The 16,465-nt window shown below is 43.9% G+C and overlaps 1 protein-coding gene across 2 annotated transcripts in view; it reads right to left on the reverse strand.

Moving 5' to 3' along the window:
• CLTCL1 (clathrin heavy chain like 1) overlaps positions 1 to 16,465 on the reverse strand; it is an 804,099-nt gene that overhangs the window by 609,086 nt on the left and 178,548 nt on the right. For both annotated transcript variants that reach the window (XM_069619951.1, XM_069619950.1), the window contains exons 3-4: positions 8,175 to 8,443; positions 6,283 to 6,444 (exon numbers count right to left, since the gene is read on the reverse strand). In XM_069619951.1, coding sequence (XP_069476052.1) covers positions 6,283 to 6,444; positions 8,175 to 8,443 — 431 coding nt within the window. The remainder of the gene's footprint in view (positions 1 to 6,282; positions 6,445 to 8,174; positions 8,444 to 16,465) is intronic.

The following is a 16,465-nucleotide window of genomic DNA, read 5'->3' on the forward strand; positions in this document are numbered from 1 at the left end:
GAGCGCTCGCTTTGACACCCGTGCAGAGCCTGTTAACGCAGGTTCGAATCCCGGCGGGGCCAAACTCAGCCTTTCATCCTTCCGAGGTCGATAAATGAGCACCACACACCGTGGGTAATAATAAGCAGCGCTCGGATACCTGAGGGTTTGTAGCGCTATATAAAAGCCTAATTATTATTATTCATTGATGTTTTGGGGGGAGGAGTGTCCCCCACTAGACCACCAGGGAATTATTTTTATGGAAAGGGGGTTTACCTTGCCCTCCCCCACCCAAAATGGACTGGGGCCCATGTCATGCAGCCCTCCCTGGGGGCAGATATGGAGTACATTACTCACCGTAATCATATTTCTGGTGCTTGTATCTGCTTAGATTCACATGCTATGCATAGGCCTACATCTAGTGGAAGTTGGAGTATTACAGTTTTCGAAACTCGAAAATGGACTTGAATAGGGCGTGCCAGTAATACTATCCCTATTGTGACGTCCCCTGTACCCATGATCCCTCACGCGTGTGGGTCCCTCAGATTGTTTTTTTCCGCCACCGAACAGCTGACCCCAGGGAGGAGTGTATGACAGCCCCCCCCCGCCTCTTATCTGCCCTCAGGGAGTGCTACATGAGATGGCCAGCCCCTCCATTTAGGGGTGCGGATGGTGAGGAGCACCCCCTTTACATTACAAAATTCCCTGGCCGTTTAGGGTGTCCCTCAGCCCCCCTAAAGTGCAGCCTACCATTTTCAATTTTTTTCTTTGTTTACCAAACTTCCCTTGGCACAGATGGGCACATTTGTGTGCCAATCTGCCCCCACGGTGCCCAAACCCTATTGCCCCATCCATTGGGGGCCTGCCTGATGATTAGGGGTGGGCCTCTCCTCCCACCCCAAATGGAGTGTGTGGGGCACCTCATGCAGATTTCTGCCCCTAGGAAGGGGCAAATGTGTTTTCACTGGGGGTGGAGGGGTGAGGTTCATTACACCACCAGGGATGGCTTGCAGGGGGGGGGGGCATGATTGGACAGTAGGAGTGTAGATTTGTTTTTGCTGGGGTGACCGTAGGTAACAAATGTTTGTTTAGTTTACAGCTTTTTCTACTAGAACAGCTGCAACATTATGCGAGTACTGTTTTTTATTATTGTATGATTAGGGCCCACTGTCAGTGGGGTGGGTGAGACTGGGGCTGGATTGTTGGTGGTGTGGGTGGGAATGGGCCGTCCTGGCAGATATTTTGGTGGGCTGTGACAATTGCAGGGGCAGGCCACAAATTGCCCACCATGCCAGCAGAACATTGATGTTTCCCTGGGAGTGGATGTCTCCCATGTGGGTTGTCAGTCTGCAAGCCCAGGCTGCACCTCTGGCTGTGCTATGTTAAAGATGTCACCTCCGGGGAGGAATGGGGCTCCCTGGAGCTGCCGCTGTGATTAGGGGACGGTACACCCACATGGTACATGGATATCCAAGGCCGGGGACATCTCCTCCAACCGTCCTGGAGTTGTGACTGGGCTGCATTATAGCTTTTCCCTTCGGGGAGGTATTGGCACACTGCTGGACTCCCTGGTGGGGAGAAGCTGTAACGCAGGCCAGCCAGAGCTCCAGCAAAGTCAGCGGTAACATCGCTGGCCTTGGGCACCCTTCTGCCATGTGGGTCTTTGGCGGGGCTTGTGGCTAATACATTCTGGGGAGACTTGTGCAAGTCAGACATCTTTGGATTCCCACGGGTGTCTTTTCAGAAATGCATGGGGTTCCCAGTTTTCCTTGGTGGCTTCGACACACTAGGCCCCTATCTGTATGTGTGCGCTTCAGAAAAATTACTGGAATTCAGCTGTCCGAAAAGACTTTGGGTTAGCCGTGTTTTAGGCTTTCCCCTTTGTGCCCAGGTAGGTGCACCCATACATGAGGTACTGTTTCCATCGAGACACCTCTGGGGACGCGGGAAGGTAGGCCATGTGTTGTTCGCGGCGTGTTTCGGTGGGTGAGCCGAGTGAAATGTGCAAGAAAAAAAGGTTTTTGGCCCATTTTGGACTTTGCCGGGGTTTCTAGGTAATACATTCTGGGCCGATTTGCGCAAGTCAGACCTCTGCGGATTCCCACGGGTGTCCTCTTTTCGGAAATGCATGGGGTTCCCAGTTTTCCTTGGTGGCTTTGACACCCTAGGCCCATATCTGTATGGTGTGCGCTTCAGCAGAATTCCAAAAATTCTGCTGTCTGAAAAGACTTGGGATTAGCCGCGTTTTCGGCTTTCCCCTTTGGCGCCCAGGTGTTTTTTTTTTCAAAAAGGGCCAATAAAATGATGTACAAAGAAGCCTGTGGTTTTTTCTCTTGTAAGCGCTAGGAACAAATGGTTTGCTGTGCTGAATTCACCAATTTACTGGCTTTCTTGAACAGGTTGAGTGGAAACAAACATTTTTTTTGATGTCGTTAGCAACCGTTTTGTGAGGCGATTTTGGACATTTTTGCCAAACGCGTGGACAGAATGGAAGAAAAGGGTAGGACAGCCGAATTGGAGGACAGAAAGGCATACACATTTGGGTGGGTCGGACTTGCACAAACCAGCCCAGAAGTATTACCCAGAAACCCCAACAAAGTCCGAAATGTGCCCAAAAAAGAAAAAACACAATTTCCACACATTTCACTCGGCTCGGCTCACCCACCGAAACACACCGCCAACACCACATGGCCTAGCTTCTTGGGTGCCGTTACGACCGCCTACATGTGGGAAAAAAAGGGACCAATTTTGGCTGCAATCTCTCATGTAACAAAAAAGTTACAAGGCATTGAATGGCGACATCTGTTGACAGATGTGCGTTGTTGAAATAGTGCCCAAGACAAATCTCCATAGCAGACAGTCTCCAATGTCTCGCATTGTATTTTAGAAAGAACCACATGGTGGGGGCGGCGGTCCGGCAACATCCATTAAATCACTGCAAGACTCCCCTCTAGAAATGGTCTCCATCAACAAGCTAGGTTCCATCCAAGAAGTGGTGTCGCCCCATTCCTGTTACTAAGTCATCAACTGCCATCACCCTCTTGTTAAAAAAAAAAAAAAAAAATTGTACACTGATCAGCTACCCTGGAATACATTGTTCTTCCCTCTGCACCCGACATGTAAACCTCTGGTTGGAAAATCGCTCCATCTGCTCAGTTTACGAATTCCATGACATATGCTATGAGCTATGTTTGGCAAGATTGTATGCAGTAACCCTGTGTGACACTACACCAGTCTTGTCTTCTTGGTATTAGGTAACCCACCGATTGGTATAGGTCTGTACTAAACAAGCTGGCAGTGTGACTGAGCATCCAGACATCTCGAGAGGGGTAAATGTGAGCTGTAGAGCTGTAGCATCGAAATCCACACATACAAGAATCCAAATAACACTTACACAAGGTTTTCTAGTAATAATCATTTACCAGTCAGTTTAATTAGCATTTTTTTAAAAGAGAAATGTGCAACAGAAGAAAAAAAAAAGCACTTAACACTTTCTCTGATTCAAGATAAGCAAGTAGATACTCCTTAGAGAGGCATTTTACACACTTCCTACACCATGGGGTGACTTCAATTGGGTATCACGTAATATTATCCCCAACCAAAAATATTGCTGTATTATGGTAGTCAGGAACGGCCATAGGCGATATTTTTATTGGAGATAATATTGGGGGGTTTTGGGAGCTGGGGTTGCAGGGGTGTACCCCACAGGTTCCATGCCTTAATATCGCAATATTTTGTATTGCAATATTTTTGCGGGGATATTAACACATGGAACACTTCAATTGCTAGGACAGTAACAGCATTTATTTATCACTTTTGTACTTTGTAGGATACTGAGGTTGTGGAAAGGTTAAGGAAAGAAAAAAGGTTAACAGGTTCTCCGAGCATGTGAGCACTTTCCAATCTCCCAAAAAAGTCTAGATAAAACCTTTCCCAGCAACATTAGTTGAAACCCAATATATCACCTATGACGGACAGTTAGAATCAAAGCCAATGGGTCAGAAGAGTCTGCAGAGAGCCAGGACAGCCAAAGTATATTTGGAACATATCCTATGGATCTGTGGCACTACATAGATAGCAAAAAGTCTTGCATAAAGTTAGAGAGTTTGTTGTAGAAGATCACTGTTGGGCCACAAGCTGTTACACTTGTGAAAGTTGGAGCTGAAATCAACTCTAGAAAAGCAGCTACTGCAAGTCTCCACTGAGAAAAGCAAGCTACAGACAGAGGTAAGTATCCCTTAGTCAGAACAGTACCTTAGGTTAGAAGAGGATCCAGCTGGCTTCTTTCCTGGTTGCAGACTTGCAGATCCTGCGCTTCAGTCGTGGGGCCAAGAGGGAGGACGTCTGGAGGACTACTGCACTACAGTTCGAAAGTCGGCAGCAGCTACAGGCTCTTTTCAGTTCAGCAGTACTTCCTGGTTTCAGCTACCGGTAAATAGCACCAGCATGGATCTTGGAAAATGGAAGGGCTTCCTTCACTCCTTGAGTCCAGCACTCTAGTGAGGTGACTCGAATTGGGGTCATCCTGCTTCAGGAGGGTCATCAGGATCTTCCTGGAGCTTCGGTCCGGCTTAAAGACGTTGCAAGTGACTACGGATTTCTCGATCCCCGGCACTCGGTCCTAGCAGCAGCAAAGAAATACATCCAGTTGGGAAAAGTCTTCCAGCAAAGTTAGTCTCGGGGTTAGTTGGTCCCACTAACCCAAGGGAAGAAGTCGTCCTCTCCAGAGCTTCTCTTGTCGATTCTGAAAAGGAGCTTCAGCACAGCAACAGGGCTTCACCGGGCAGTTCAACGGTCCAGGAGGATGCAGCAAGCTTTTCTTAGCGATTCCTTTGTCGGATGTTTCGTCCAGTGGTCGACACTGTCTTCAATCCAAGAAGCCTTGACTTTTATGCAGGTTTCTCCCATTCATGGCACAGCCTAGCGGTCACCCACAGCAGGGTGGCAGTCCTGCAAGGATAGCCAGACAGCCAATCAAGACTGGGTGTATTCATGTAACCAAGGAGACCAAGGACTGGGAGTTTCGGCACCTTCCTCGCTTCCTGCCCTCACTTCCTGCCCTGCCAGACACACTGGAGCCCAAGGCTGGTTTCAGTACTGAAGCCCACCAAAGGCAAAATGAACAAAAGGGTTAAAGTTGGTTTGGTGCGCAGAGTAAAACACAAGACCGACCTCACAAACAAGAAATAGCGATAAAAGAAGACCAGGGCCATTTTGACACAATGGTCAGCCATGGGTGCTATACTGCAGTTGAGGAGTCAGCCTGCGGTAGAAAAGCACAATGGTAGGAACATTAAACCACTGCCACCAGCCATTTATAGTAGTGAGGGTAACATTAAAAAAAGTTACATGAGTAAGTAGGAAAAGGGGCTACTAAGTAACCCCCCGCCTCCTCCCAGCACTCCACATAGGATGGGGTGTGGTGGACCTAGAAAGAGAAAAAGTAAAGTCAATTTCACTTTATCATTGGGAACTGTAGTTTACCCAATAAAAGATATTTACACCTTAAGAAAAATCTAGAGGATTTCTCTGTGACACTGCACTGAGCGTGCACCGAGGGTACACCATACAAAAAGTAGATGCCTAAAGGAAACAATTCAAATCACATCAAAATGCATGAGGGAGTGAGAAAAAGGGATCACTATCCAGGATGAATATTAAAAAGTCCTAAAGTCCAGCAAAAGAGCTGGGGGTCTCTAAGGTTGAAGGGAATTAGCACAGAAATGAGAATTCTCCCTAACACCTTTAAAGAGATATGGAGGAAAGCAGACTCCATAAGAAAGTTAACACAGAACAGAGTTCCAAAAGTCAGAGCCGATGTGAATGAATGAGGGGAAAAGGCTCCCCTCATTCAGGATAGAAAGAAAAAGGCACAGAAGTCAAGCAAAAAGTGCTGGGGGGTCTCACTAGCAGAGGGGATGAAGCATACAAATTATAAATCTCCCTAAAAGACATACGCAAGGTAGAGGACGCACTACATTTTCTCAATAACTAGTGAGCGTCTCGTGGTACACAATGTGGCTAAGTATCTGTACAGGGCATAGCTGAGGAGAACGAGAGCTTTTAATGAAATTGATAAAAAAAAACATTCTTTTGATAATTAGCTTCTTTTTTATTCCTTTTTAATGTTTTATTTATTGCCTACATTTTTAAACAATTAATGTATAAATAATGGGTGCTTTGGTGGTGGTTTTAACAGCCGAACAAATCTTGTTTTCATTGACTGAATTTCTTCCCTAAGAGGTTAAGCCTCCAACTCGATTGGTTAAGCACTAGTTTTATCAGATATTGACATTCCAGTACCTTGCCTCCAGCCTGACCCCGCACAGCGAAGCAGAAGAGGGTGGAAGGCTTGGAGTTCCCCTCGATCTTGAAATCTGCAAAGGCTGCAGCATGACCCTCTATTGGCTGTGACACCTTCCTGTCCACAGAGTACAGCTGCATAGCACCAACAACCCGGTTTTGCTGGAAGATAGAGAAGGAACGAGACATTCATTTTCTATGTGTCCTTGATGGAGTGTACACCAAAATAGGCATGCATACATTTCTTGTAATCGCACATTTTAAAACACATTTAAAACTTCAACAGGAGCGGCTATATCAAAGAAAAGTGATATAGGTTTAGGAGTTGTGTTCATCTATTTAGCAATACTAAGCTGCTTGAATGTAACCACCCCATACCACAGCTACCTAACCGACACCTGCCTTAATGCACAATGTAATGTACCGTTTCACCCAAATGCATAATGTAATATACGCTTTACCTAAATGCATAATGTACTGTACTGCTCCTGTAACTAAGTGTAACTACAAGTAACAGCGCCGCGATGCCTAGGGGCTGCCTTGTGCACTATATAAATGTAAAAAATAAAATCACGGAAAGAGACTGAACTAGACGGGAAAATGCTATCCAATCACCCAATTCCATTTGGATTTAAAACTGCTTGAAGATCGCAACAAAGCCCAAAGCTGGCAACAGGTACCAGTGCAATTCGTGGGCTCAGAAAAGATCCAATCTCATGAGTTATCTGGGGAGTAGAAACATGACCATTAACTTGGTGCCTGTAAAGTCATAGTGGATAGGTGCATTTTGCCCGAGAGTATACTTTACGGTCCATTTCAATAACTCCATGTTATTTTGTGTGGCTTCTCCCTAACCCGAGCCTGCCTATCAACCTGGCCACATACCCTCCTCCCACCTCTTGTCTTACACCCCACCAATGATAGCAATGCTTATACTTCGCATCAGCTTTTTTAACTTCATTATTTACAAGCTAAGGTTTACACTAACCGTCATGAACTCCCAGTAATACTAAAAAAACAATCAAGTTGCTCTTGTATTAGCTTAATTCTTATGTTTTCAAATTTCTAATAGTACTCCTAACTAAAAGCTACTCAATGTTTCACCTCATCTGTGTCTTGCGAGATTGCCATGCCTGGTGCCAATATTTGAATCATTAAATAATAATTGGTCTAGTCTAGGAACACAACAGGCCAGAGACAGCTACACTGATTTGCCAAAGACCCGAATGTATACAACAGGCAGAGCCAGGATTGAGGTGTGTATGCCCTACAACCAGAGTTCAGTGCCTTAAATGGGCATTTCATACTTCTACAAAAATAATAAAAAACGGGCAAACCGCCCCTATGCACCATGTGACCTAGCTGGGACCTTTAATTTAAATGGTCAAGTTCTGAAACTAGATCAAAGTTTACATTCAAATGTTCCCGATCTGTGCCCTCTTAATCAAAGACCTTCTATAATAATCCTGTTTCAGATAACTTAAGTGGATCTTACAGAGCGTCATTCAGCTGCCCTGCCTCCCTCACAATCAAGATAGGTAAACTGGCAAGGACAGCATCAGTTCACCGAGCATAAAAGTATATTTCATCTCCTTGCTTTCCCACCATGTGAAATCGTGTTGAGGGGTGGACAAAATGAGAAAGGGAGATAATGTTGAAGATTGTTTAAATGGTGGACATACTCAAAAACTAAAAAAAGGCACACAAGTCATACTCACAAGTGGGCAGAGCTAATAAAAATAATCCGGGATAAGAAAAACCAATAAATGCACCAAGCAGGTTAGTGAATTAACCGTGAATAAATACCAACAAAGTGGTCGGTTCAGAATGGGAAAATGCTCAACGCTCTGAAGCGTTTGGACACCAGATCTCTTCAGGTGGTCGTCAGTTACCTGTGCCGAGATCCCAATCAGGAGCAGCCATTTCTGCTGCTCATCAGTGCGATAGTTGATGATCTGGCAGCCAGCCAGGCTAGCATGGCGATCAAACATCTTCTGTGGCTGCGAGTCGCCCTCCATGCTCCAGTGGTACACCGCGGTCTCAGTTATCAGAGCGACCGTGTTCACAGAGATCCACTTCCAGAAGATGACCTCCTCTGCCATGGTGTGGGCCTTCATCTTGCTTTTCATCTCGATGTTAAAGATCTGGAGTGTCTTCCCGGCTGGCATTTGAGATGCAAGAAAAACCAACAGAAAAAAGCATCACAGGTCTCTGTATGAAATGTCATTTAAGAACACTTTGTCGGATAGGCAGTGAGACTTTTGTTTAGCTTGGGTACTTTGGCCACAACAACAGAATCCCAAAATGATGCTCTGACTAGGACACCTATTACCGCTTTACATTTTTCTTTTTTGTGCAGAAACACACCAGTTTCATGACCATTCAAATAAACAAAGCTTTAGTATGTGAATTGTATATCAGTCTTTACAACGCTGATGTTCCAGTGGAAAAGTAGAGATCTGGATAAAACAGGAGTGCAGCAGCACACATACACAGAAACGCGTAGCAGCTCAAACTTACCAGGCCCACCTAACATGACATCTGCAGTTTAAGGCTTGGCTTCGGCCACCCTTGCAATCACCACACTGAACAGATTAAGTCCAGTCCAGGGTTTAATCATACACACACCATGGTAAAGTAAAATAAAGGATGTACAATGAGTTTTAGTAGAAATTTACCCTTGGATTAATCCTTCATGGGTTGACTAGCCCACCCCCCCCTCCAACTCCCATTGCCAGGGTTCAAATTTTCAAGTTACAAGAATTAAAAGTCCCTCACTGCCTCAATTATCCACATACACACGGCACACAATTTCTTACTCTCCAAGAGTCAATTATTGCTAACCAATGGCTAGTGCACATTCTGAGGCTTGCCTACTGTTATTACACACCATGCCAGAGTTAGGGCCTCAGCTAAAGTACATGCAAATCCGACAGAAAAGATTAGGTTTTTTAAAGAAAATGTTTAAAAATAAAAACATTTTAAAAAAATTAAAAAAAAGATCTGTTTCTGTTTTATTTTTACAGTCTATCATTTAGCTCCAACATTCAAATGTCCAACTGTTGGGGTGGTCAGGAAAGGTCCTCACGATTAGGAGAGAGGTTCATGTTGCACGCGCCATATTTGTTACAGGGGTGCAGCAAACAGGGAACAATGCTGCAATTTCATATGTATCCAGTGCAGTTGATTTTGAATGGGCTATGCTACTTTAGTATTACTTTTGGTTAAAGTTGATACATATTAGAATGCACGCGCATATAAAGATAAAACTCCTGAAACCACAAAATGAAATCTAAATATGATTCAGACATAATGTGCTATGGAGTGCCCAGAAACAGGCAATGCACATGCAGCAAAGGGGGCCTGTCCTGAAGAACTAACTGTAAAGCCAAGATAGTATTCATTAGACAGACATGCACACTGAGAAAACTTAAAGGGGTTTTATGAATCTACATGTAGCAGGCTTTCCTTTATAAACCGATTGAACACGGTAGTCGGGGTTTGACTGGGTTCTGCAAGTTTCCAGAGATTGGGTAACTAAGTAACTACGACTTTAGCGATGGTCAGCTCAGATAAAAGGAGCCACCATGGCCCGATACTATTGCAGAAACCAGATGTAATCTCTTAAATGCATGGGAGAATGACAGAGGGTTTTCGGCTATTTGTTTTTGACCACCAACAAACCTCTCAAAACTGAATGCATAATCTACTCCAACACCATGTGCATTGCTTTGTGTGTCCAAAGCATTTCTTGAAACTAGGTTCCCTTTATTTTCCTTTGAATCCTTTTTATGGGACCACCTTCTTTGGAACTAGCCTGGTATTACACCACCAACTGGTTCCGACGGAATGGCAATCAAATTATGGTCATGTCTTCATCAGGATGAACCCACACTTTCCTATTTGAACAGAAGCAATAGTACATAAGTAAAACGGATAAAGTATTATTTAATATAAGTGCTTAATAACAGTCCATCCCTGCAAGGTAGAAGGGTGACAATGACTTAAACTACCCTCAACACAGTGACCACTAGCACCATCACCAATATGTGTAGAAGTACTTGCTGGCAAACCTTGTATAGGTCCTTGCTGTTTGTTTCGTTAGATGGATTTACAAGCAGTGGGCAATGTACCCAGAAATGTACATGCTCCATACTCAAATTGAATGAGGAGGCTGCTTGCACATTACTAATGTGCTAACATTTAAAGTAAAACAAAGATTTAATAAGAGCCAACAAGCAACATATGGATTAAATAAAAGAATCACTAAGCCTTCTTAAAGGAGATCTTAGATATGGATGCAAGACATCTGGCCAGCCAGGGCAGGCATTCTTTATGGATTTATTTTTTAAAATATGGGCGGATTTTGCATTCTTTGATGCCAACCACACTAGGACATCCTCCAAGGTGGATTGATAGAATACAACCTTGAACAAGGCCCCTTGCAGATTCCCCTTTCAACTCCACGTCAGTATGGATTTACTCTGCATTAGAAACGCAGCCTCTGCAATTAGAGGGAAAACACTTACCATCTTCGAGAGAACAGAAAGACCAAAACATGATTCAAGACTACATCTCAGAATGAATGGCTCAGACAAGAGTGTACGAAAAGGAGCTTCAAACACAAAAGTGCTACTGCCCACAGAAAATTCGAACTGTCAAATATGCAGGCCATTAAGATACAGAGGGAGCCAGTATGAGGCTGGGGTAATAAGGGCCATAGAAACAGGGGATATTAAGGCCTTAGGACCAGATGAGGCTCACTTTAGGCTTCTTCTATTAATTATAAAGAGAGGAATCATGATGCAGCAAAGCATCAATAGAATGTACGTGCCCCCAAGAATTGGCATGGGAGTCTGGTACTAGGTACTCCAATGTGATCCAAACATGGATCCATGATATAGGCAAAGTAGAAATTCTAGGAGGACATTGCAAGTGGGGAGGTTCAGTGGCAACAGTGCTCGGGTTCCATTTGCACGAAATCTTTTTCAGAGGCTTTGTCGGTGCATGGTTTTTGGACTGGCAAGCGGTTAGTGTTGGGTTATATATAATTATATATGGGTACTTCCCACTTTTTTTTTATGACGTGGGTCCGGTCTCATGTGGTGAAGACTCATACAATATGCAAAACCTGGAAACAGGTTACATCCCACCCTCCCTTTATACGCCTTTGTTAATGTCAGACTCAACTTCAAATGCTAGACGGTGATTAAATCGCATGAACAGATACCAGAAGTTGTTAAAAAAAACTAATAGTTCACTACTTTAAAAAAAAAATTACATTAAAAAAAATATAACAAATTATACTCAAAACCTAATATTCACACCACGGGGTTCCCACATTAAAAAGGTGTCACAGAACTTCATGCATACCACACAACAAAATAACTAAACGCCGACACTGCCATTTAGATGGTTCACAGAGATCACAACATATGCCTGGCATAGTTCGGCATTACGACCATATCAAGTAGGTTGTTTGGCCTTGCTTTATAATTTCCCAGAAATGAATATGACCCATTTCTTTATTTTTACTAAACACATGAGGAAATAATCACAAAGTCTATGCTACGTCTATGTACCTAAACCCGTTTAAAGATGGAGATGTTATACTCCAGACAATATCGCTGCCGAGGTTTCATGAGATCTTGCTCGCATTCCTGCAAATTAAGATCTCTGGTGCAGACGCTGCCACCCTTACGGTCCGTAGAAGGCAAGAGACGGCACGTTCACAATCGGGTAAGAAAACTAATATAAATGTGATGGCGAGTGGCATTGCTCGCAAGCACGTAACTTGCAAAGTGTAAGGGGCTATGGTATCGAACAGTGAATAACAAAATGGCATAATTTGATGCTGTAACATTATGCCATTTCATCTTTTTTAATGTAATTTCTTTTTTAAAGAAGTGAACTATTAAATCGTTTTTTCTGGCATCTGTGCGGAGTGTTAAGTCATAAATACACCTCTGAAACAGATACTCAAGTACAACTAAAAGGCACCTCTGGTTCATTCCCGTAGTTCTGGTGCATGTGTGGCTCAAAGATAAGCATAGAAAGTCTCTCAGGCACCTGGGGTATGCAAGAAAAGCAGATTAGTTACCTTTTACTCTGTTGGGAGGGTTTTTATGCACCACCACTATTGTGCTGTTTCGAGAGAATAACCTGTAGTTGAACTAGCCTGTAGTGCAGGGTTTCACCAAATGTTACTCTCACTGGTACTGTGGCTGCGCAGTAAAGCTGTGGTACTCACTGGTAAAGAGTACAGAACACTTGCCAGAGATTCCAAGTAAAACATAGTCCTACATGATTTGCAGGTAAGAATGCAGTTGCAGTTTCACATATTACAGAGGTTTTGGTCAATATGCACAGTTGGCTAACCTAGGAGCAGCCACCAATCGGGAGTCAAGTGGAACACAGTAAATTCGTCCTCACAGAGAGAACAGTGGCTCTGGGTACGTCAGATGACTTGGGGAAGACTACTGACATTGAAGGTTTTATATTTATATAGTTTGATGTACGTGGACCTTAATCTCCGTTGGTTGCTCCCGCACACCCACGGCTACACTTTCTTAAAAAGTTGCAAAAGTTGGAAACATAATACATGGGTATCCGCTCGTTTTATCAAAAATAATTTTAAATTTGCATCGTGACATATCAAAACAGCGTGTCTATGTCGGCAATATGACCAACATGCTAAACGAGGTCAAAATATATATAGTAACTTGACCCAATGGATTTTCCTACTTTTCCATTTCAGGTGAAAGGTTTTTTTTTTCAAACCTTTTTAAACCCACCATAACTTTCTTCGTGTTGTGTATATCCCCCGCTCTCCCTACTATACACTAAACCTTGACGCTGTAACCATCGCTTTCTCTGCCGTGTGCGCCATTCTTGCACAGAGTGCTCTCGTTTTTTCTGACCTCAAGTCTAAAATACTGTTGAAAATGTCTCTCCATCTCAAAGTCTTCCGAAGGCAGAAAAAACACTCCGAGGACGTCGACTTGTGAAGGATTCGGGGTCCCTGTACACGAAGGCTAGGGATAGTGTTACATCTTTTTCGGAGTCTACTGGGGCATTCCTGTAACACTCTGAGCCAACACCTAGATAGGGGAAGTAGCATACAGAGCACGTGCTTTTAAGAAGATTTCACAGGCTACAGAAATAAGGGTTTCCAAGAGCCTAAAGAATTGCTCACCGGTTCCATGCGCACAGCTGGTCTTCTGTGCTCTGGACAGAGCACACAAAGAGGCATGACCATATACGGCTCTGAACAGGAGGAAGACGGCTAGACAAAGACAGTGGTTCACAAAAATGGGACTTAAACATGGCACCCATTTTGGCCATTGTAGTAAGCAAAAGGCACCTTTGCTGTAAAAATATAATGAAGCACAGAGGTGCACCAGCAAAAGTTATAAAAAAAATAAGCTACCACCAACTACTGAGGAACACACTTAAGAGTGAGACACAAGTTAAAACTTGTGGGGCAGGATTGCCCTGCATCGGCAGCCTTAGGCATCGACCAGTGCTTGTCCAAAGAATCGAGGTACTGGGACAAGAGGGAGGGGGGGGGCAACTTCTTTTGCAAAAAAAGTCTCGGGGGCGAAGGGTGGGACGAATGAAGCTAAAAAGCAGCAAAAAACAAAGACTTTCCTAACATGCTCAGATTGGACTACGTCCCTACGAGGGATGATGCTGAACATAGCCATCCACTGCTGAAGATATTTTTTTGCAACTACATGGAAGAAGAAAATAAATGTACAGCCTCCTGGTAACAAAAAAGATGAGATTCACTTCTGAAGACTATTCAAACCAGTCCGGTGTGGCACAGGTACAATCCCGGGGACCTAGAGGAGCAAGTCTACAGCTGAAGAAAAGCCTAAATGCCAAAATGCACTGAGGCACTCAAAAAGAAAATGCACATGCGATCCATACCCGCACATGCTGTGGAAATTCCATGTGCAATCACTTTACCAGACAAATTGACTGTAGTATGGGGGGGCACAGCCAAAATGCGGGGCCCAACCCTGAAAAGGCTGCTTTACAGTCCAAGTCTGTAAGTATAGGACTGAAGATAGGGGTCAATATCTTTGGTGGTTAGTTAGGCAATAGTGATGATAGGATCCACACCACTACCACCACATTTAAGTGATGCATAAGAACATTTGCCTAATAACATAACTGTGGTATAGCTAAACCAAGTGTGCCTAATAGCGCAACTGTGGTATAGGTAAACTTACAAAATGTGCCTAGTAGCCTGTGTTAATAGTTGGTTTTGATAATCTACCTAATTACATCACTGTGCTAGAGCTGAATCTAGAACATGTGCCTAATAATGTCACTGTGCCAAAGTCTGAACTTAGAAAGCGTGCCTAATAGCGTAGCTGTCGTACAATTGATTTTAGAAAGTGTGCCCAATTAACATCACTGTGCTGAAGAGGAATCTAGAAAGTGTGCCTACCATCACTGTAGTAGAATTTATTTTAGAAACTATGCCCAACAGGGTCACTGTTCCAGAGTTTGAGCTTGGAAAGTTTGCCTAGTAGCGTAGCTGTGGTATAGTCGACTTTGGATAGTGTGCCTAATTAACATCACTGTGCTGTAGTTAAGTCTGGAAGGTGTGCCTAATGGCGTCACTGTGGTACAGTTTAATTTGGCACAGCGACGTTGGCAGGCACACTTTCCAAAGTTTGAGCTTGGAAAGTGTGCCTAATTGCTTAACTGTTGTATAGTGAATTTAGACAGTGGGCCTAATTTAACATCACTGTGCTAAAGTTGCTTCTAAAAAGTGTGCTTAATAGCATCACTCTGACAAAGTTTGAATTTAGAAAATATGCCCAATATCATTGAGCTAAATGCGGAATCTAGAAATTGTTCCTAATAGCGTAACTATAGTATAGTTGAACTTCAAAAGTGTGCCTAAAAGCATCACTGTGGTATAGTTGAACTCAGGTGTGCCTAATAGCATCACTCTGCCAAAGTTTAAATTTAGAAAGTGTGCATAATATCGCTGTGCTAAACGCTGGATCTAGAAATCGTGCATACTCGCGTAACTGTGGTATTGTTGAACTTAGAAATTGTGACTAATGTACGCCCCCCCCGTCCTGCTCTCGTGCTTGATCGCAGGCGCTTTACTGAAAACCACCATATCACACTACTACGCTTACTCTCTCCTATACACCATCATTCAACTAGAACACAGCTGTACTATGACACATTCGGTCTAGCTGTTCTCATAACATGACCCCACGAATTCCACATCATCCTAATAAAACACAGGTAGCTGAACGCATTCCAGCTAGCTTAAGCGTCTCTTCCGGCCTAAACGCAGCCAGGACTCAGTCTGGGTGTCCACCCTCCATACTGAACACATCCAACTGATTTCCTCAGCACCACACCTACCGCTAAGAAGCAGCTATCATGCAACAACCACACCAGCTGCACACATATCCGGTGCGCAAACGCACCATACCACACGCTCTCTATACTGACTGAACTGCAGTTCCTGTGGGCGTTCAACCTACCAGCGCTTTGAGATCATACCAATGATACATAAGGCGCTAAATAAATGCAAAGTAACATAACATCTGAAACTATTTTTGTATACTGCAAAACAACAAGTTACTTTAACGTTCTTTCGATGGGATGTTCCGACGACGTATTCCACATCTATGACAGTAATCAGCACAGCTGTGCTGCTTCGGAAAATTTTCAGCGTCTGCGTCGATGACGTCAATGCGCTGTCCGAGGGCCTCCGTCGAGCAGACGTCACCGGATGTTATAAGTAGGATGCAGGACACCCGTAGCCTCAGCTGTAGTTTTTTTCCAGAACATGTGGCACCAATCTTCTGCCATAATGACTACAGAAAGCCTTGTGGAAACGAAAGCTGCAATCGCATAAGAAATTCTGTAGAGGGGCAGGTAGGGAGGGAGCGATGTGGAATACGTTGTCGGAACATCCCATTGAAAGAACGTTACCAGGTAAGAAAAGTAACTTGTTCTTCGAAGGGATTGGTTCCTCCAAAGTATTCCACATCTATGACAGACTCCCAAAGCAGTACCAACGTAAGGAGGTGGGAAAGAATTTTAGAATGCCCAATTAAATTGCAGAATAAAGGACCGCCTTGCCAAAGGCCAGATCTTGCTGTGTTTGACAAAAGTATGGACAGAGGCCCATGTGGCTGCT

Source organism: Ambystoma mexicanum, chromosome 10, assembly GCF_040938575.1.
Source record: "Ambystoma mexicanum isolate Mex_15411 chromosome 10, UKY_AmexF1_1, whole genome shotgun sequence".
Lineage (NCBI taxonomy): Eukaryota > Metazoa > Chordata > Amphibia > Caudata > Ambystomatidae > Ambystoma > Ambystoma mexicanum.